This window comes from Rhipicephalus microplus, chromosome 3 (assembly GCF_043290135.1).
Source record: "Rhipicephalus microplus isolate Deutch F79 chromosome 3, USDA_Rmic, whole genome shotgun sequence".
Classification (NCBI taxonomy): domain Eukaryota; kingdom Metazoa; phylum Arthropoda; class Arachnida; order Ixodida; family Ixodidae; genus Rhipicephalus; species Rhipicephalus microplus.
Genome location: NC_134702.1, coordinates 125,206,732 through 125,229,574, shown reverse-complemented (window position 1 = coordinate 125,229,574; position 22,843 = coordinate 125,206,732). Strand labels below are relative to the sequence as shown.

Here is a 22,843-nt window from a genome sequence, read left to right as displayed (position 1 = left end):
GCCCAGGGCTACCATCCTCGTGAGCACCAGCGCCTAATATCAGCTTTTCGCTTCTGGTGTTGCTAATACTCGTGTTCCTGTTAGCATAATTCGCAAGTGCAAACAACTGGATATATGAAGATCTGCAACTTTTCGAGATATGTCTGTGCGTGTACATTTATACATATATAGAGGGCCATTTCATACAATTTACCTCTACAAAAAAGTTCCGCATTCTTCAAATAACGTTGATTATCAATGTATGTGGGATATGCCAAATTTGCATGTCTTGTTTCTGATTATACTGTGCATTTGATTCAGAGCAGAATCTGCGAGGCATCTGTAAAAGAGCTGTGATGCAGATGTATGTCAACTTGAGGATGTGGCTACAGTGAAAGTGGCTCTCGCTTCACATCCGCTCTCAAAGTAATGGTTGCATTGATTTCAGAAGCCTTTCTTTTCAGTGGGGGAGATGGCTCTTGCCACCAAGCGGGTTGTCTTTCTCGATCTGTTACACAGAAGTAAATGCATAATTTTATGTATGGGTGGAAAAAAAGTGCAGGATAACGTGTTCAGTTGAAAGTGTGGAACGCTGTGTAGTGAGTGACAAAAATGTTGAAATATGCTGTACGCTTTAAAGGAACGTTGCTACTCAGCGTAAACTCGATAGAGTTTACGCTGAGTAGCAACGAAATATAAAAGATCTCGCTGAGTCTCACCTACTCACAGTATCAGGTCTCATAGCCCAATGTAAGTTCATGGGTCAACATGTACACCAATCATGACTCAACAGAATGCTTTCAAGACATGCTCTACTTGCAGGGCAACGTATACCTTGCTCTTGGTTGCAAGAACCAGCCAAATTTATTTCGCAAATACACCTCGAATTCACCAAAGCGACACAAGGCTTGAAACCGAAAAGCTTGAATAATCACTAAAGAACTGAAGGTGATGGTGTGTTCACGGTAGTAGCATAGCTGATGCATGACACTCCGGGGCAGTCTCCTCTTCATGTGCGAGCCCGACCCCACTTAAGGCCAAAAAAGTGCCCTCTTTCAAAAATATTGCTGCACAAAACCATTTAGGCTGATGGAAATATGTGCGATTTAGGGATCACGTATGGTAGCTAACGAGGGGTATGCACAGAATCTAAGCAAACGCATGAAATACCACCATCAGTGGTCAAGTGCAGAAACTTCGCTGTCGACACCCTATTGCCTGCTTGCATTAATGGGCGAAATAGTAATAATAAAGTTTTTACTTCAACTGCTCAGATTCTCAGCCAAATTTTTGTGTTCTGTTGTTTTAATATTTAACAGATCGATGGGTCAATGCCATCACAACCTACACCAATGGCACCTATACAGCAGTCGATGAGATTCTCGTCGAAGAACCTGCGCTGAATATTCTTGTGGATGCGCTAAAAGACCAGCTTGTGGGTGAGAATGGTCTTCGCTACCTGGTCGCCTGGAGCATTTACAGGCAGCTGGTGCGATACACAGTGCCTGATTTGCTGGCTAAGCGGAGACCCGCGAGTGACGCTTGCTACGAGCACGCGGACAAGGCTATGCACTTGGCACTCATGAGCCCTTACCTTCAGGGAGGTGTGTTTATTTATTTATTTCATCATTCGTGCTTTCAGGTGATTGTCACAACGCTTGAATCTACAGTAAAATTAATCCGACGACTGATGACGAATTGCGACATTCACTAATATTTACCAATAACAGACCGGTAGCTCCTTCGTTGTGACAAACATTCAAATCATCCTGGCGTTGACTTCACTATTTTTCACACATTGTTGTAAATATGATTGTGTCTATCTATCTATCTATCTATCTATCTATCTATCTATCTATCTATCTATCTATCTATCTATCTATCTATCTATCTATCTATCTATCTATCTATCTATCTATCTATCTATCTATCTATCTATCTATCTATCTATCTATCTATCTGTCTATCTGTCTATCGATCTATCTATCTATCTATCTATCTATCTATCTATCTATCTATCTATCTATCTATCTATCTATCTATCTATCTATCTATCTATCTATCTATCTATCCTCTTTCCTGTGTCTAGGAAAAACACCAGTCTAACGGCAGCGCCAAGAATCGTAGTATCAGAACGAAATAACACGTATTGTACAATGCACATTAAACAAATCTACCACGTTTTTTCACCCATTACGACCACTGCAGGCTCCGAATGTCGGCTACCGTCGCCTCGTGTTAGCTCTTCTCACCTAGCTTTTCGCCAGCACCTGCTGAAATTGACGAACTACCAGCTAGCCTTGAATAGTGTTGCCTAATCTGTTCCCTTTTCGCCAGAACCAACCAAGGTTGACCATTTGTCTGCAACCCTCGACTTTAGTTGCATAATGTGTAGAAATATCAGCTAACGTTAGCGAACTCTCCCGCTAGGTTGGGATAGGCTTGTTATAGTTTACTGTCGCAACGCACTGTCGAAGACTTGTTTGTGGAAGTTTTTATCAACAGTACGTTTCCTCTGACACCTCTGTGCCTGTCTCTTAGAAATCTCGTATTGACGTACAGCACATAAACGCGCCAATCTTCGTGCAAAAGCTGTTTGAACAAACATGTCAACGCCCCAAAGCATTCAGCACGCCTCATTTGTAAGATGGTCTTAGGGGCCGATTCGGTGTACTCCCATGCTGGGATGGTGCACGTTCCTCTACCTGAAAAAGCATTCATGCCTGCCTCATCACCTTTCATTCCACGTCAGAGAGCACGGCATATTACCTGATCTTGGAATGTGGCTCCATGAAACATCAATTCTATGGTGCAGGAATTGTGCTTATTCTTTGTATTCGTGCGAACATTTTTTTATTCTATGCAGTGGTCAAGTCGTCTATGGTGGAAGCGGTAAAGACAATGCTATCTAATATTCGAGATGCTTTACATGAACAATTCAAGTTATCAAATTGGGTCACAGGAGAAGATAAAACAGTGGTAGTCAAAAAATTGGCCTACATGAGGAACTTCGTGGGAAGTCCAGGACAGCGTCTTGAAAATGACTACTTGGAAAAACTTTACAGTAAGGGCTGGTTTTTTATACAGTTTGCGTGACTTAGAGTGGGCCATCTAACGTTAGTCTTCTGAAGAATAGGTGCGATTATAATTAAATTTCTCGAGATTTCTTGCACTGTAACTTGAGTTACCTTAGCAATTCAAGAACCAACATGGTTGCTTCACTCAAAGTTATGTGTGAAGGTGGGTTCAAATAGTCTTCAAAAAGGGTATCACAGTTGAGAATAGTACCATTTTCTTGATGTACGTGCTACGGCAACTACAAATCCCACCAGGTCGATTTAGGGTGTTTTAGGTTTTCCTTTCACTGCAGATATCCGTCGCTGCATTGGAGACAGTTTGGACTCATGTTTTAATTCAATTACACAATATCGTGCTGTTCTAGCTCATGGGGTTGTTTCTTTGTATACTTTGTTCTTTTGACATGGGAGGAATTCATTTTCTCAATAAACATTTTGATGCAAAATATTTAACTAAGAATAAAAAACAGTAATGTGGCCACCCCGAGACATCATTTTTTTGGCAGAGACATGCAACAAAAAAGTTCCAGATATTGAATGTAGTTCTAGCCGTAATTTTGCATTGTTTACGGCTTGAGATAGTGTGCTGTATCAGGCAACCATTGTTATAAAAATGACACCCGAATATACAGTTACTACTCTTAAGTGAAGTACCCACCTTGCAACATTGAAGTGATAGAAAAGCAAATACTAGTAGTTGTTGGGCAAAACTAACAGCAACTTGCGTGTGAGACATAACAAAAAAACGGCCGCGTATGTGCATGTTACACTGCAAATGTCGTCGAAAGATGATAGTCTTGCGTCTCGAGAGAGTTAACAAAACGTGTATTTGAAGTTGTTCACACAAAAAAAAATTGGTGAATCGTATTCTGGAGGCGCTGTGTCAGAGTGCCTCGAGCGTGCAGCGGAGGCGAACGAGCGCATTGAGTCACGTCACACGTGAGGCACGAGCGCTATCTGGCAGTCATCTTGGAAAACAAAGTGCGCAGCGTGCACGCCCATTTGGGGGGCGATAAGGTGTAGAACGCAAGGCGATGGATAAGTGCCACCACCGTGCCGTCTGAGCAAAGCGTTGGAAACACTTGCCTTTTCGTGCAAGCGTTGTATCGTCAGCGCCGCGCGAAAAGTGCTACGGTCCTTAGAATTACTGATGTATGCCTTGTCTAGTAAAAAAGAGGCACACAAACAAAATATTGACGTGTTGTTATGGTCCCAAGATATGTGCAACAATTCTTTTTTTATTCACAATCGCACAAGTATGAACGCTAAATCTTGAGCAATATTGGTGGGCGCTGCGGATGAGGTCGACCGTTTAGGGAATCGTTAGGTGAGGATAAACAGACAAATGGACAGGCAGAGGGACAAAATTTTTGCGTCAAAGGTCCACAAGAAAGACTGTCGTCTTTGAAAAGGTCAACAGATATGAACATTCGCAATTTTACTTTTGATCCGCAAAAAGACATAGCAATCGTTCGATACATTCAATATCCTCCGAAATAAGACAACTTAGTTTTATATGTCGTACGCACAAGAGTACGAGTGCATTAGCGCGAATCTGCAACGAGAATATTTCATAGTAAACATTTTTTTACTGTGAGATTCGGATGTGTTAGTTATGGTCCTAACACGCCTTCGTACCACTGCTACGAGAATGGAAATTTGTTAGTCAGAGAGAAACTTCTATAGCTACTATCGTTGAGTGTTGAGTGCAAAGTATTCCTACAAAAGTAGTCTTTGAGATGCTATGAAAGAGCCCATGGAAATTTTAGTTAACGTTAGACTCGTACAATGGGATACTATGTAGTTGAGAATTTATCTCTCTGCGCACTTCATCTTGTAATAGTGATTCTAGTTGATTACTTGAAGAATGAAGGAATCGGGTAACAGTATAAAGTCAACTTAGTATATAAATAAACTCTTTCGAATGCTAGCGGTTTGTGAAATAGATACGATATATCGCATTGTGACCACGTAGAGTTATTTGTGCGAAACAAAGCAATGAGAACGTTTCGAGCAAGAAAGTAAGTAGAGGATGCAAATTGTGGAGGCTACCACTCTCTCAAAGTAATAGGCGTCTTAGAGTACAATTGCAATAAACGCGCGATAAAATTTTACACCTAAATATGTTGAAAAAATCTGTTTCATTACCATTAAAATCTGCTTCTGTTTCACTTAAATGCTAGCAGCTCTGACCTGGTATAAGTAACAAGGGTATATTAATAGAATTATGATTATATTCGAACCAATCTCACCTGAGGAAGTTAAGTTATGCTTGAAGAGGCCTAAACGCAAATGCATGTACCAGTTTTCCGTGAATAAGGCTATGAGGAGATATAGCTGTCGGGCAGCAGATACAAAACTACGCTTCCTAAGCTAAGCTTACTCCAATCAGAAAATGATAGAAAGTTAGGCGAGAATGGGTCATCAGTTCTACATGTTGATTCTTGTTGCCCAAATTGTGTCTCTTAACAAGAAACATTTCACTTGTTTTTACATGTGTTGGCATGAATAATTTATTATTATTATTCGCCCCTCCCTTTGGCCCTTTTTTAAACCAAATCGACCATACGATTACAAAAACGTGCCTTGAAAACCACTACCTCTTTCTCCTCTTCTTGCACAAGCTCAGATTTTTCTACCTACTCAGGTGATGCCTTTCATGTCTCCACAAAGTTATAAATCTGGCATGTTGACAAACTCTGTCATTGACACCATCTTTCCACTCTCTGTGAGAACGTTTTTTTGCACCGACCCGTAACACAAGGCATGCAGGCGATGGAAACCTTAATATATTGATATGTAAGAATGTATATGGCGAATGGTTAATTCGGTCAACTGGTACTGAAATTTGAAACAAAAAAATCACTTTCATTTCATTTCATTTTATTTTATTATCCCAAAGACCCCACTAGGGGGTGTTATATAAGGGGTGGATGTAGAGAAATTATACAAAAAAAAGAGAAAAAAAATGCTAACCATGTATGTTAATTGCGAGACAGTCAATGTGTTACATTTTGTAAAAATAAACTCGGGCAGGTAATGGCGGCAGTGCTATGGGAAAGCTCTTTCCATTCAGATGATGCCCGTGGAAAAAAGGAGGCAGAAAATGTCTTGGTGTGGCTGCGTGGACGGGTGACTTGTAGGGCATGACCGGTGCGATGAGATATGCGGGCTGGAGTGGTGATAAAAGTCCGGTCGATCACGCGAGCTGTAATAGAACTTATGAAACAGAGCTAGGGTGGCAATGCGACGACGAAGCGCAAGAGTTAATAGAGATGATTCTTCTTTCAATGATGACACACTGACATGATATGAATATGATGAATAAATCGTACTACGCGGTTCTACAGTGCCTCAAGTGAATTTGGTAAGTAAGCCTGAGGCGGGCTCCAAATGGCAGCCGCATACTCAAGCTTTGGCCTGATAATAGATTTGTGGGCTAGAAGTTTCAGGTGTTTTGGAGCGTGGCATAAATGACGTTTCAGAAATCCAAGTTATTTGTTAGCACCCGCTATTATGTTAGTGAAATGCGCACCCCACGTTAGATCATATGACAATGTTACACCTAGATACTTTTAAGATTCGACTCTGTCCAAGTCAACATTACCGAGTGTGTAAGGAAAAGTTGAAGGGTTTTGACGACGTGAGAAATATAATGATTTTCATTTAGTTGGGTTATGTGTCATGAGCCAATGGTCACACCATGCTTGAATAGAGTTAAGATCATGTTGAAGTGCTTGTTGCTCAGATGGATTAGTAATAGTACGATAAATGACGCAATCATCGGCGAACATGCGAATGTGACATGAAACGTGCAAAGGTAAGTCGTTAATGTAGCCCCGCCGCGGTGGTCTAGTGGCTAAGGTACTCGGCTGCTGACCCGCAGGTCGCGGGTTCGATTCCCGGCTGCGGCGGCTGCATTTCCGATGGAGGCGGAAATGTTGTAGGCCCGTGTGCTCAGATTTGGGTGCACGTTAAAGAACCCCAGGTGGTCGAAATTTCCGGAGCCCTCCACTACGGCGTCTCTCATAATCATATGGTGGTTTTGGGACGTTAAACCCCACAAATCAATCAATCAATCAATCAATCAATCAATCAAGTCGTTAATGTATATTAGGAACAGTAGAGGGTCTACCACCGAACCTTGGGGAACACCGGACGTAACTGGAAGAGGGTTAGAAACACACTCATTAACAAAAACTGGTTGGGAGCGATTCCTCAGAATTGCAGCAACCCAATTAAGAACGTTAGGGTTAATGTTTAAGCTGGAAAGTTTAAAAAGAAGGAGCTTATGAGACACTTTATCGAACGCTTTAGCGAAATCTAACAAGATGGCATCAGTTTGCTGGTTACAGTCTAAGTTTAAGTGGAAATCATGAAGGAAGTGAGCTAGCTGAGTTTCACAGGATAGACCTTTGCGAAAACCGTGCTGTGAAGGATTAAAAAAATTATTTAAGTCTAGAAAGGTCATAATTTGTGAATAAATGATATGTTCGATGATTTTGCATGGTATACTTGTTAACGAAATTGGACGATAATTTAATGGTGACTGCTTACTGCCAGATTTATGGATGGGAACGACCTTTCCCACTTTCCAGTCATCGGGCAAGTGACCTGTTGAAAGGGATTGAGAAAACAAAAGACACTAGAAAGCAACCGAAATGTTCCTAGTATTAAGTAAAAACTTCAAATTAATTTTGTCAAAACCAGCTGATGATGTTAACTTGAGACGTTCTATGCAAGATATTATGCCATCAATGGAAAATACAATGTCAGGCATTGGTAGTTCGCTGGTAATACACCGAGATCTTAGTACAATCGGAGGCATGGCATGGTCATTAGTAAATACACTGGCGAAGGCGGTATTAAATACGTCCGCACATTCTGCGTTACTTATAACATCATTGTTTTCATTAGCTAGTGTTATCGTGTGTTTTTGTTCTGGGTTAATCACCCGCCAAAATTGCTTAGGATTTTGTGTTAGCATACGAGAAAGGTCATCTTGAAAAAGTTTGTACTTAGTGTTTTATATTGCCGTGAGATATTCGGTTTTCACTGAGTAGTACTTATCTCACAGAAGTGGGTTGTTGCTCTGTTTAGCAGCTCGGAAATATCTTTTTTTTCTATTTTCTAGTCGCTTCAGTGATTTCTTGAACCATGGTTTGTTTTTGTTAGCACGGAAACTACATGCCTGTATATACTTCTCAATTAGCTCTAGCACTTTGCTCTTGAAAAGCAACCAGTTTTCTTGCACTGGATGATTACTAAATTGCTTCTCAAATACCGGGAAAAAGCGGGTTAGCTCGCTGTTGATAGCTTCATAATCGGCCTTATCATAATGTAGAATTGTTTTTTTGTAAGTTTCACATACTAGCGGGGCAAAGTTAAAGGTTGCATGAACAACCTTGTGGTCGCTTATTTCCCTTAAGTGTGTTATGGATGTCATAGAGTCAGGGTTGTTTGTTAGTATCAAATCTAGGGTGTTTGACGAGCTCTGTGCGACACGCGTTGGTTCAGTTATCAACTGTGAGAGGTTGAAGTTCAGACACACATCAGCAAAGTTAGTTGCTTCTGGGCTGAAAGTTGTGTAGTTATGCCAGTCAATGTGAGGATAATTGAAATCTCCGAAGAGAACGATGTCAGCGTTTGCATGCACTCTTGTAAGATTGTTAAGAATGCTGTTCAGTTTGCACGGGAAATCGGGGTTACCTTGGGGCGGCCTATAGCAAACGCCTAAAAGTACAGTTCGCTGTACCGCGCGGCAGATGATCCATAACATTTCAATGTCCGAATCGATGTCTAATACTGAAGATGATAGCTGCTGATTCACTGCCACAAGGACCCCACCCCCACGTTCATCTGTGCGATCTTTGCGATAAATATGGAAGTTAGGCAGGTCGGCTAGAACTTCATCGTCACTGATGTTGCTATGTAGCCACGTTTCAGTTAATATGAGCACATTGCTGGTAGATGATAAGACAACATTTGATACAAGCTGACGTTTTGACAAGAAGCTGCGAATATTAGTAAATATTACAGACAATGTAAGGTTAGCCCGAGGAACTTTGCTATGATGGTTTTTTTTCTTTTACAGCCCATTGATTACTTTTTGAATTCTCTGACAGATTGCAAGACTTCGACATAAATATATTTCTTTGAGCCAATAGAAAGTGTTTTGTAAGACAGTTGAAAGCGATCAGATTTAGTTTTGGCAATAGCAACCAAATGCTTACGAGCGTTTCTGACCGAGCGGGAGAAGTCCTGTGCGATACTGTAATTAGTCCCTTTTAATTTTCGAGCATTAAAAAGAACAGCTTCTTTCGTTTTGTAGAAGCTAAACTTAACGATGATGGGGCGACCGCGCTTGATAGGGTGACGGCGTAGGCGATGAACTCTTTCAATTTCTTTTGGATTTATTGCAAGGCCAAGGTGGTCACGACAGTGCTGTATGACCAATTCTTCGGTTTGAGTGTAACTTTCTGAATTACTAGGCTCGGGCAGGCCATAAAATACCAAGTTGTTTCGCCGGGATCAATTTTCGGCATCGCCAAGACGTGTCTCGAGTTCGAATACTTGGCGAGCTGTCTGGGCAGTGTTGGACTTTATGTTGTCTATTTCTCCGCGAAGCAAATCAAGGCTCTGACAATGTTTTTCAACATCATTTATCCGCTTACTCAACTGGGCGATAGTTTGATTCGTGGTTAGAACTTGGTCTTTCAGGTCGCTTACTTCTGAAATTACTTTGAACTGACCAGCTGATATTTTATGCAATTCGTCGAGTATAGCGGTTGTGTTAGGACCCATATTTGACACGACATCGCCCGATAACATGAGCAAGGAACGAATGACGTCAGCACACTCAACAACAACTAATAAGCAGCACCGTGGGCTTGGCAGCTGTAGCAAAAAGTAGTTGCTTGATTTCTTTGAGAACAGAGCGTACGGTTTACTAACCTGCATGGCAAAGGTAACCGGGTTACTGCTCTGTGCTGTAGCACAGCTGTCGAGCCCACGAAGCACCGCGGTAGATCGCAGCTCTTTTGTAGGCGACAAACAGGTTGATGTTCCAGGCGATGCGGTCTCCCACGTTGAAGTGAGGACCGAGTGTTCCAGGGTTAGCGCCATCTGGTCGGTTGAGGTGCTGGCTTCCGGTTGGGTAAGGGGCGTTCTTCGGTAGAAGGCTTGAGTTTCCCAGCCATTTCCTTGGAACCGGCATGTTGACGCTATCTCGGTGGTGGCGAACGATAAGGCAGTTAAATTTAAAATTGCAAGCAATCCTAATTTGACTTGTAAAAGGCTTTTTTCTTGTAAATCCTTCATATTCACAACTAAAGTTGAGCTCATATCTACACTTTGGGACGACTCACCTGACATCTACAATTTTTTTAGCTCTCATGTAAGCTCGACAGCTTTCATTCTTCAGCACAGTGTTAGCGCAAATTATGCACAATCATATTTAGTACGTCTATCTGCTGTATAAGCGCATACACTTAGTTGATTTTATTGCTTCTCTATTTAGAATACTTTAAAAGTTTTCTATTTATTGTCATCTACATTTCTTAGGTATAATATACCTTTGAAGCTATTCTGTCAGTAAATATGCATTGATTCATATACATATTGACTACACCTCTGCTTCTCACATGTAATCAAAAAAGCCACTCGCGTAATTATGTGGGATGGAACACGAGTAAAGGCGTCGCAGAGGGGGGGGGTATCGTTTGAATGTCGCCTAATTGGGTATGGTTTGAAAATGCTTTAGTGTTATTTTGTCTTTAGTATTCTTATTTATTGAATGAAGGAGAAATGTTGCCCTCAACGAGTTGTATGACGCTAATGTCGAGTTGTGCCCTACTACTGGTTGAAGGAACTGTTGCTTCCATCGCTACTACTCGACTCAAGCAAAGCGCCAAGTCGAGCGAAACCAAGTAGAGACGCCCTTGACAGAATTTTTCAAGCACGCGATCTGGTGCCTACATATATGGGGTGGCCAGTGAACAGATGTGCAGCGCGAGCAGTCGGTTTTGTCTAGCATATGGTGCCTGCGTTTGCATTGCGAAGCGAGAGGGGTGGGGAGGGAGACCGTTGGCACGAGACGCAGGCGCGAGCATGCGTAGTGGGTGTGTATACAACACCACCGACGCCAATTTTGGGACTAGGTATGACTAAAACGAATTACATCATATTCGCGGAGTGAATGATGATGAGTGGGGTGAAGTGTTCATCAGTCTTTCCGTCCATGCATCTGTCCGTGCGACCGTTCACGAATCCGTCTGTGCATCCACGCGTTCGTCCGTCCACCGTCCGTCCATGCGTCCGTCTGTGCGTCCATGCTTCTGTCCATCCGTCTGTATGTGCATCTGTCCTTCCGCCCGTACTTTCGTTTTTGCTTTCATCCATTGGATCGTCCATGCGTCCAACCATCCCGTGCATTTATGCGTTCGTTCATCTGTGTGCCTGTCCATCCGTCTATCCAAGTATGTCTGTTCGTCTGTCCGTCTATCTGTTTGTATAGCGATTCACCTTGTCCGTAAAGGCTTTTTTTGTCTGTCGGTCTGTGTATCTGTTCATCCGTCCGTTCATCTACTGAACATTCCAAGTACCGCCATCTCACATCTTTTCATCATATATTCATCATATACAAGTACCGCCATTCAGGGAACCTTCCCTGGACTAAACCAAGGGTGACTATCTACTACTACTACTACTACTACTATTATACTACGACTACTACAACTACTACTACTACCTACTACTACTTACTACTACTACTACTACTACTACTACTACTACTACTACTACTACTACTACTACTACTACTACTACTACTACTACTACTACTACTAAATACGTCGGCGACGCACGACCCAAAGCTTAAGCAACTTCGCGCCTAAAATGCCCCGCATGAAAAAGCACATGTTAGAGATTCGTCCACTGACTAGCTAAAAAAGGCTGTAGGTCCAATATACATTTGTGACCACTTTTTGTATCACGTTGAGTAACCAAGCATGGATTGATTTATTATTGAATAAAGAGAAAAATAAACCGAGTGATCGAAAGGAACTTTGGTGAGCAAAGCGTCGGCATAAAGGTCCAGAAAAATGACAGTGGCAAATTTTAGAGGTGGTTATCAATGCAACACCCACGATTTGATCACACGTTTTAAAATCGACAAAATGCCGCTAGGGAGTGCTCGTACTGCGGAAAGTTGCTCTAAGCATGTAATTCAGTTGGTAACATGCCTCGGCTACGATGCGTTTGAGACTGACTTTACGCACACTCAGTTTAGAATTTTGCTTAACATTTGTGAGCAATAAGGTTTTGATTGCATAGCCGGGCTTAGCCGAGCTAAACCATAGCCATCTTTTTAATTTTAAGGGTACCTTTCTCCTTTCCTGAATTGTTTGTGACTTTCGTGTGGAATATTTTTTATTTCAATTTTAACTAAGCACGCACCATATATAATTATATATATATATATATATATATATATATATATATATATATATATATATATATATATATATATATATATATATATATATATATATATATATATATATTGCAACGAGCAAGGTTGCGTAAAAACACAGGTTATTATTCCAGAAACGTTAGCCGCAACAAGCTGGTACAGGCAGGAAGCCGGCAAGCACGAGCCACACACGGACGCTTTCACGCTGGCACAGAGCTGGCCCCACTTTGCTTCGGTACAATTACTCCCCGCGCAGAAAGGAGCCAACCTGGCGACCTAGGCAAAGGACACGACAAGGGGGTCATAGCACGGTTTTAGGCGTGATACGTGTACTGTTTCACGCCCACGGCAGCGTTGGTCCGAAGGTGGATCAATGGGCTCAACTTCATAGTTGACAGGAGATGTTTGCCGCACCACACGGTAGGGGCCATGGTATTTCGACGAAAGCTTCGGGGAAAGACCGGGAGGGGTAGACGGGACCCAGAGCCAAACCAGCATTCCTGGGTTATAGTGTACAGTAGACGCAGAGGAATCGTGGTCAGTTTTCTGGCGCCATTGGTCTTGCGCGGTAAATGAGCGAGCGAGTTGACGACACTCTTCGGCATAAGCAGCTGCTTCGGAAACAGGCGTCGCTTCGGAAACATCAGGCCTGTAAGGGAGAATGGTGTCCATGGAGCATGATGGCTCACGTGCATACAGGAGGAAGAAAGGAGAAAAGCCAGTGGTTGTTTGTGCCGCAGAGTTGTACGCGTACGTGACAAAAGGTAGCACTTTGTCCCAATTAGTGTGGTCGTCAGAGGCGTACATGGCAAGCATATCTCCAAGGGTACGGTTAAAGCGTTCCGTCATGCCATTTGTTTGAGGATGGTATGCTGAGGATTTCCGATGGACAGTGCGACATGCCTTGAGTAGCTCGTCGACGGCGTTCGAGAGAAACACGCGTCCACGGTCACTCAGTAATTCACGAGGTGCGCCGTGTCGCAAAATGAGATGGTGAAGAAGAAAGGACGCAACGTCTTTCGCAGTGGTAGCAGGCAGCGCAGATGTTTCAGCGTAGCGTGTCAAATTATCCACGGCGACGATAATCCACCGGTTGCCTCGAAGAGAGTTGGGTAGAGGAGCATAAATATCAATTCCGACATGGTCGAATGGTCTCGCTGGGCAGGTTAAGGGTTGCAAAGGGCCAGCAGTGCTGTGAGAAGGCGTCTTGCGTCGTTGACACGTGGTGCATGACCGAACGTACTGGCGAACGTGCCGAAACATGCCGCGCCAGTAGTATCTTAGACGAAGGCGAGAGTAAGTCTTAAATACTCCAGCGTGGCTACACTGGGGTCATCGTGAAAGGCAGCGCAGATGTCCGAACGCAAATGACGAGGGATGACAAGGAGCCATCTACGGCCATACGTCACGTAATTGCGGCGATACAACAAGCCTTCACGGACAGCAAAGTGTCTTGCTTGACGAGAGAGGGAGCGTGAAGTCGTTTCTGACGAACTGTGAGAGAGGACGTCGAGCAAAGAATTGATCCAGGGATCCTTGCGCTGTTCGGATGGCATGTCAGTGATCGTCAACGATGACGAATCGCAAATGGTAGTTGATGAGCAGGCAAGGTCAGGAGGCAGTGGAGAACGGGATAGTGCATCAGCGTCTGAATGTCTGCGTCCTTAGCGATAAACAACACGGATATCGTATTCCTGAAGGCGTAAAGCCCAACGAGCGAGGCGGCCAATAGGATCTTTCATGGACGCTAACCAGCATAAGGCATCGTGATCTGTGACAACATCAAACTGGCGTCCGTAAAGGTAGGTGCGAAGTTTTCCTATAGCCCAAATGATAGCCAAGCACCCCTTTTCCGTGACGGAATAGTTGGACTCTTCCTTCGTTAGTGTACGGCTGGCATAGGCGACAACGTACTCGTCGCAGCCATCCTTGCGTTGAGCGAGAATGGCACCGAGGCCCACACCGCTTGCATCCGTGTGAATTTCAGTGGGTGCATTGGGATCGAAGTGGCGGAGAACTGGCGGAGAGGTGAGTAGCCGGCGTAGCGCCGTGAATGCCTCATCGCAGTGGGAATTCCAGCCAAAGAGGTCCACGCTACGGGAGAGAAGCTGAGTCAGAGGGGCAATTATAGAGGCAAAATTGCGAATGAAACGCCGAAAATAGGAACACAAGCCTACGAAACTACGAAGCTCCTTTAGGGTAGTAGGCTTGGGGTACTCGGCAACGGCACGCAGTTTGGCAGGGTCTGGCGATATTCCTTCTTTTGAAACGACGTGGCCGAGAATTGTGAGTTTGCGGGCGCCAAAACGACATTTCTTGAAGTTTAGTTGCAACCCGGCTGCCGTAAGGCACTGGAGAACTTGTTCCAGACGGGAAAGATGAGTTTCAAAATTCGCCGAGAATACAACTATGTCGTCTAAATAGCAAAGACAGATGTGCCATTTAACTCCCCTGAGGACACTGTCCATCATTCTTTCAAAAGTCGCAGGCGCATTGCAAAGACCGAAGGGCATTACATTAAATTCATATAAGCCGTCAGGGGTCACAAACGCCGTTTTTGGACGGTCTGGTTCAGCCATTGGCACTTGTCAATATCCAGAGCGCAGATCCAGTGAAGAGAAAAACTTCGCACCTTGAAGGCAATCCAAGGCGTCATCAATGCGTGGCAGGGGATAAACATCCTTGCGTGTGATGTTGTTTAGTCGACGATAATCCACGCAAAACCTGATGGAGCCATCCTTTTTTCGCACGAGGACCACTGGCGAAGCCCAAGGACTGTGTGAGTGCTGAATAACACCACGTTGCAGCATCTCGTCGACGTGTTGAGTGATGACGTCACGCTCAGCCTGCGAGACGCGGTAGGGGCGCTGACGAAGTGGAGTATGATGACCGGTGTCGATATGGTGAGCGACCACTGACGTGCGTCCCAAGGGAGGTTGTCCGTGGTCTAAGGAGGCGCGGAAACGGTCAAGTAGTTGAATGAGCTGATTGCGCTGGTCTTGCGTAAGGCCGGTGTCTACGCTGCGCAACAGAACGTCTTCGTCAGGTAGTGAGGGCGCGGTGCCAGCTGTGACAGCATCCACGGACATCGGTGTCGTATCAGAACGGGCATCGAAAGGAAAGATGTCATCATAAGTGCCAAGACTCCCAAGGCATTCGCCATGCAATAAGGTAGCAGGACAAGGGAACGGATTGCACACGTACACGGCACTGGAGCCATCGGCAAGTGTTATGATGGCAAACGGGACGACAAGGTTCCGGCGACGAGCACATTCTTGTGACGGCATAAATAGGGCAGTTGAATCGGAAACGGAGTTGCACAAAAAAGATACCGCGGCGACCGATAAAGCAGAAATGACGACGTCAGCGGCGACGATCACCTTTTTGGGTGAGCGAGGGAGATCTATGAATGTCGTGCTGAATGGATACAAAACGAGTTGAGCACGAGCGCAGTCAACAACCGCATGATTAGCGGAAAGAAAGTTCCATCCCACGATGATTTCATGAGACGCATGCGGAAGGACGACAAATTCAACGATGTAAAGCACTCCGTGAATCACAACACGAGCAGTGCATGTGGCAGAAGGTTAGACGTGTTGCGAACTCGCTGTGCGTAAAGAATTTTCAACCAGTGGAGTCGTCACTTTGTTCAGTTTGCGGCATAACACTTCACTGATTATACAAATAGCGGCACCTGTGTCGACAAGAGCAGTTGTGGCGAAACCGTCCACAAACACGGCAATCTCGTTAGGGGGTGAAAGATGAGGCCTTGGAAATTTCGTCGGTGGCGCAGCTCTTGCCTCAGGAACTGCGACTGTTAGTTTTCCTCCTGGGCGTGGTTGGAACGGCGAAGCATGGGGGAAGGAGACCGAAGACGGGGTGAAGGAGATCGACGTCGGCTGAAGTCTGGTCGACGTGAGCGGGGGTCATGTGAATCAGGTGTCACATACGATTCAGATTGCCGAGGTATGTTGCCTGAATGCTGCACATCATTAAAATAGAATCCACGGCGACGATAGTAGCGCGCGACATGTCCTGGGATACCACAGTTGTAGCAGACGGGCCGGTTATCCGGAGTACGCCAAGAGTTTACAGGTGCTCGAGGTGGCGGAAAGGGCCGATTTACCGGATAAACTGAAACTGGTGACCTGTAGTAGCTGGTGGCTGGACTGTATGAAGGGAGCGGTGGTTGGGCAGGAGGTCGGCGGACGGCTTCTGCATAAGTCAGCGGTGCAGCCACTGATATTGGGGATGCGGGCGAAGGGAGAATCTCGGTAACTTGCGTCTGAATAGCACGGCTAAGTGAGTGGTCCAGTGTTGTGGGGGTCTCGTTGATGGTGGCGACAAGAGAGAGCTGTCGAGCAACTTCTTCCCGGATGTACTGTTGAATTTGAGGCATTAACACGCTGTAGTCGGGGCCACTGCTTTTGCACTCCAAGGCCGAAATATCAGCTGTTTGCGTATTAGCGCGACGTGTAGAAACTCGTTGCTTGCGCAGCTCATCGAAACTTTGACATAACTGAATCACGGCCGTGACGGTCTGTGGGTCTTTGGCCACAAGCATATGAAAAGCGTCGTCATCAATGCCTTTCATTATATTCTTTATTCTGTCAGCCTCCGTCATCCTGGCATCAACTCGCCTACAGAGGCTGATCACATCCTCAATGTAGCTTGTGAAGCTCTCACCATTTCGCAGAAATCGTCCCCGCAGTCCCAGTTCAGCACTAAGCTTACGCATGGCTGGACGACCGAAAAACGAGGTGACGGCCTCTTTGAAAACCGACCAGGTGGGGATGTCGGCTTGGTGGTTGGTGAACCATAGGTTGGCCAAATCCGTCAAGTAGAAGATGACGTGAGTGAGCTTCGCAGAGTCATCCCACTTGTTAATCGCGCTGGCATGCTCGTACTTTGCCAGCCAGTCCTCGACATCTTGATCTTCAGTGCCGTCGTATGTTGGTGGGTCACGCAGGCGAAGTACACCAGAACACATGACAGGTGGCAGCGTGGAAGAGCCTTGTGGGGGATCGACGCGCTCGGTCATCGCGGACTGAGATGGTAGCTTACGGCTGTGGAGCTACAGGACGTTACCCAGCACGTTTCCACCAAATGTAACGAGCAAGGTTGCGTAAAACACAGGTTATTATTCCAGAAACGTTAGCCGCAACAAGCTGATACAGGCAGGAACCCGGCAAGCACGAGCCACACACGGACGTCAACGTCTTCTTTCACGCTGGCACAGAGCTGGCGCCACTATGCTTCGGTACAGTATATATATATCGATAGATAGATAGATATTGTACACACACACACACACACACACACACACACACACACACACACACACACACACACACACACACACACACACACACACACACATATATATATATATATATATATATATATATATATATATATATATATATATATATATATATATATATATATATTGATAGATAGATAGATATAGTACACAAGGCACATACGTGCTAAATCGATAAAGTCACTTGAACCCAAATTTGGTTTTGAAAACAACAGATTCGTACCTGGACGTAAGCCTCGACCGCCTCTTCCCATCGTGGATAAAGGCGCTATCACTTTCCGTCCGTAATCTGTGGGCCGACTCGAGGACGTGGCGTTACGATGAGGCGCAAGTTGAAGCATATTACGAACCTTCGCAGAACGCCCTTGTCATACCGACAGCCATTATATCGCGTCCACTCTTTTACGACGAGAGTCCACCGGCTCTCAATTATGGCTCCTTGGGAACGGTGAGTGTTGTCATTTCAATTAAACGAACGATGTTAAGCTAAGCACCTGTAAAGAAGGGCTCATGGCAATAAACTGGGTAACCAGCTTTTAGGACTCGGGTCTCAAGCTTACCTCATCTAGCACGCCACGATCCCAAAACTTAGTCACCTATGGGCCGGGACAGCAAATAAACTTGAAACACAAGCGTGGAGAGGGGATGAATAGAGGGAAAGCGACAAAATGAGAATGTGTTACTAGCAAGAAAGCGTTTCCCTCATGTCATATAAATACTTTCTTACGTGTTTCTTATGTGTTTGTCACTTCATATGTGTTTTGCTGCAGCATTATTTTTTCGCCTACATGTGGTGCTTAGGAGCGTTTCCTGGTCACTGAGAGACTTATAAGGGTTCTCTAAGTTCTTTCCCATTGCACAGTTTTAAAAATAACGAACAAATCACGCACTTGCAGATAGTCGGCAACGAGATGATACACGCCTATGATGTCACAGGAATCGCATACAACGAAATGGCCGAATTACGTCATTGGGCCTCAGCTTCGTTCACAAGAGAATACACTCAGAGAGCGCTCTGTTTACGACAGTCTCACGGAGCCGCTGTAAGTACGTGAGCCCGGACCCTTGGATATGAAGAGAAAGCAAAACTTCATTTTCAAACACAAAATGCATACAAAATGGAGTATCTGAGAAAAAGAAAAGCTCCTAGACAGCCAAGAGATTTAGGGAAATAAAGCCACGTCGTAAATGCAGATGTTCAAAAGGTCAAAAAGAGCTTATACCTTCGTAACGAACGCTGATGTTTTTGAGAGATTCATGAGAATAGTAATGAAACTTTATTGATAACAACACCATACATAGTTACAGTAGGGCACTAAACAACAAGATACTGATGGTATATAACAATAAAGCACTAGTAATGCTTAAAGGCGATCACAGACATTTTGCGAACATAAAACACGCAGTTGTGGGTGTGTACACAGGTCAGGATACGATAGTTGTGTTCACAATTCTCTGAAACCAATGGCTATGGTGTAAAGCAACACACTTTCCTGTTTTTATCTTGTGAGAGGGACATTATAGAAACAAAGTTTTTATTGTGTTGTAAAACAGCTTAGAACCTGAATTTTAAACGGGCTTTTAAGCGTACTGATTCACTCTATCTTTTATTTAACTTTTAATTTTGTTGCCAAAAGTGCAGTTGTGCAGCTTACTTATGGTGACCACTTTTCGATTCGAGCTGTCAGTGCAGAGGCTCATTAATATGCAGAAGCGGAGGCTTTTTTCATTGAATTTTCGTTGGCTCAAGCGTATAAGATGTTTGATTGCGCTGCCCAGCTTCTTTCTTGTAATCGTTATTGTTTTTACAACGAATCTATGCCAATAGGCCCCTTTCTTTGTGCCTCCAATAAAACTTATTTGATAATGCACTTATACTAAGATTGATTCTTAATTCATTAAAAATGCGCTTTTTCTATGATTCTACATCAAACGCACATCATGTTCGTATTTCTAGCCATTGGTAACTAGTTCCAAGCTAACGTTGTGATGTCGAATGCCTGTGCTCGAAGCTGTCGACTGACTGCATATATAAAGGGCTCAGATGATCATCGTTTCAAAGATCTTCAAGCGTAAGATACTGAGCGGGGGTGAGACAGAAATGTCAATGCTGCAGCGCAATTTTTCAGCAGTACAAAGCCTATGTGGAGCTTGGCCATTGGGAGTACTTACAAGGAGCTGATTGTAAGATATATATGGTTGCGCTAAGTCGTGCCACATAATTTAAGAAAATAATGTGACGTAAAAAGCTGAGATCTTTTTAACCTGCAATGCTTTCATCTGAGAGCAAAGCACTGAGCAAAACCGAATATTGTGCTCAAAAGGCAACTACACGGTACGCATATCTGGTGTGTACCGGGCTCTTTTATGCCTCAACGTCATGCAGAATGTAATGCCTATTTATTAACTCAACGAATTGTCACAGTTGCTGAACTATCATGGCCATCCATAATTCACTTTCATGAGAGATCAAATGCTTGAAAAGGTGACAGGTACTGTCGGTTCCCAACTCTGTTCACAAATAAAACTTTGCACAATCAGTACCCAACAACTAACGTAAGCTATGCGCTCAATTTGGCAGAGATAACTTTCGTTTTTCAATAAAGTAGCAATATTTCTTAATATTTGTGGATATTGAAATTGCCATGGAACCTTCATTCCTGTTATTTTCAGCGTGGCATGTTTTGCGAAGCAGCTTGCAGTAAACTGAAGCTGCACGCTGTACCTTTTGTAATTATTACTGGCGTGGTAATACTCTGAGACTTCACACTATTGCGATTTCAAAATTTGCAGGTACGGCAGAAGGCCCGTCAGGAATTGGATGACTTCAGCGACTCTGAGAACATAGACGACTTTGTGGGCGTGAAAATTGTTTACAGAGCCTTCTCTTCGCTGCCCTATCATGAGCGGAGGCTCACATTGGGTGGCCTCAACATGTCGGCAGAACGTCTGTTCTTTATTGGCCACTGCATCAAGTGGTGCTCCAAAGTGAGCAACGTAGCTGACCAGTACGCGCCGTTTCGCTCCCGGTGTGTCGTGCCGATTATGAACATGCCGGAATTCTCGAATGCGTTTGGCTGTGCTGCGGTACAACCGATGAACCCGAACGAGAAGTGCAACTTCTGGTCGTAAAGTGATGTCCATCTTCACACACTTCAATTATACGCATAGTAATTTGTTTATAATTGCGCAATAAAACAAACGATATAAAAACAACAGTTGAACATGCTATTCCGACTTGAAATATCATGCTTGCCATATATTACGTGGTACACATCTTTGTATCGGTATCATCAGCTTACCTACAAGTGTTTCCCTATCTCGGGTAAATAAAGCTTAGTCCAGACTTTCGAAGAGGTCAGAAAGATATTGTATGAAAGAGCTCAGGTTTTAGGAATAAGGAAATAAATATGACCAATCTTTTTAGAGGTACTCATAAAGAAAAAATATTACACTTCGGCAAGTTTGTGTTTTAAAATTGTATCACGAAATATTCAATTGAACACAAATGTCTATGTGAATATTTACAACCCGATAGTGAAGACATCAAACGGATTTTGAATGGGGTAAATGACTGAAAGTTTAAATTCGGTAAATACATTTGTTGTTTTTGTTTGAAAATAAATGCAGCATTTTGTCATGTTGCTTCTTGTTAACGTACCAATAATATCTTATCTGTTCATTTTATAGTGTCATTTATCAGGCTTTTATTATGATGCATTTACTAATGAATGAACCTGAATAGCTCGGGCCTCTGAAGCGCTCCGCACCAAAATATCATCATTATTCGTGCGTTTATTATTGTTCACGTGGCTACGTTATAACCTCCTGAGACCTATCAACAGGCAATTTGTCCAACATTTACGACAACTGAACACAGCATGCAACGTCTGTCGAAGCGCTTGGGTCTTCCTTGGATGCACGTGTTCAACCAATCCGCATTGTCATTTAGCAAATTTAGTCAGTGCACTCGCTGCGTTTTCCTGCCTTCTAGAAGCGTTGGAAACGGCCAGACCGAGACCAAATGACTTCCGGCTTCCGGCTAAGAAATGGGTGGATTTACTGGTGCCCTTGCATGTGCTATAGCACGCTTAGGCATTCATTTTTGTATTTAGGACCTGAAAAACGCAATGATACAGACATTTGAGCAAGAAATGCGTAAAGTTTCATGGTTGCATAGCATAGTTTACGATGCCCAATATATATGACAATGTGCCTCAGCAAGAACACAAACTAGACAGTATAGACGTGTGCTGTATTGGCACTATACAAACAAAATCAGATGTTCTTCGCTGCGCACAACGCCGTAATAATGTCCATTAATTCATTAATAATAGTAGTAGTTGTATTATTATTAAAATTTTCATTATTATTATTATTATTATTGTTATTATTATTATTATTATTATTATTCATTCTGTATTGTCCGAATGTCGCTTGAGTGATTATTTCAGAAAGACCAACTTTTGGAAAATCTATGTTGGTTTTCTCATGTGTTCCGTGCAACAATCTTTGAATTAAACAACCCTTCAATAGTGTATATTTCAATAGAGTTAACGTGACTTGCAAACCCGGGTAAATTTTTCGATCAATTTAGCCAAGTTTTTCACTCTGCAGTACTGTGGTAGCCGATGCATGCCACCCAAAAATCACCCAAATATGGGCATCGGTGCGACATCACTTGTCATAGAACGCTGCCGCGGCAAAGTGGCCGCCCAAGAAGCACGATCAAGCCCCGTGCTCCGGTAACTGGGCAGAATTATGAGATTCGGAACTTGTTTCCAGCATTCGCCCGAGAGCAAAAAAAGAGTGCGACGAATAAGTGATAGCCGAGCCCGGTTCAAATCCTGAATCTTGCGAAGGCTGTACGATGAATGAGAAAGTTGCAAGACTTCGTGTCGCAGTGATAGGATGTGCCAAAAGCAGTGCACAGAAGCGTGCACTATGTGAACAGCAAAGTCTCTTCTTGTCTATTATGGACGCCAGCCCAAA

General features: G+C 43.8%; 1 protein-coding gene across 1 annotated transcript; it reads left to right on the top strand.

Annotated features, from left to right (window-relative positions):
• The first annotated feature begins 451 nt into the window (after positions 1–451).
• On the top strand, positions 452–20,983 carry LOC142802948 (neprilysin-1-like). Its single transcript, XM_075888032.1, has 4 exons — positions 452–500; positions 1,299–1,583; positions 18,067–18,299; positions 20,645–20,983. Exons 1-4 carry the CDS (start codon positions 452–454, stop codon positions 20,981–20,983), a joined length of 906 nt encoding a protein of 301 aa, XP_075744147.1.
• Positions 20,984–22,843: the final 1,860 nt, after the last annotated feature.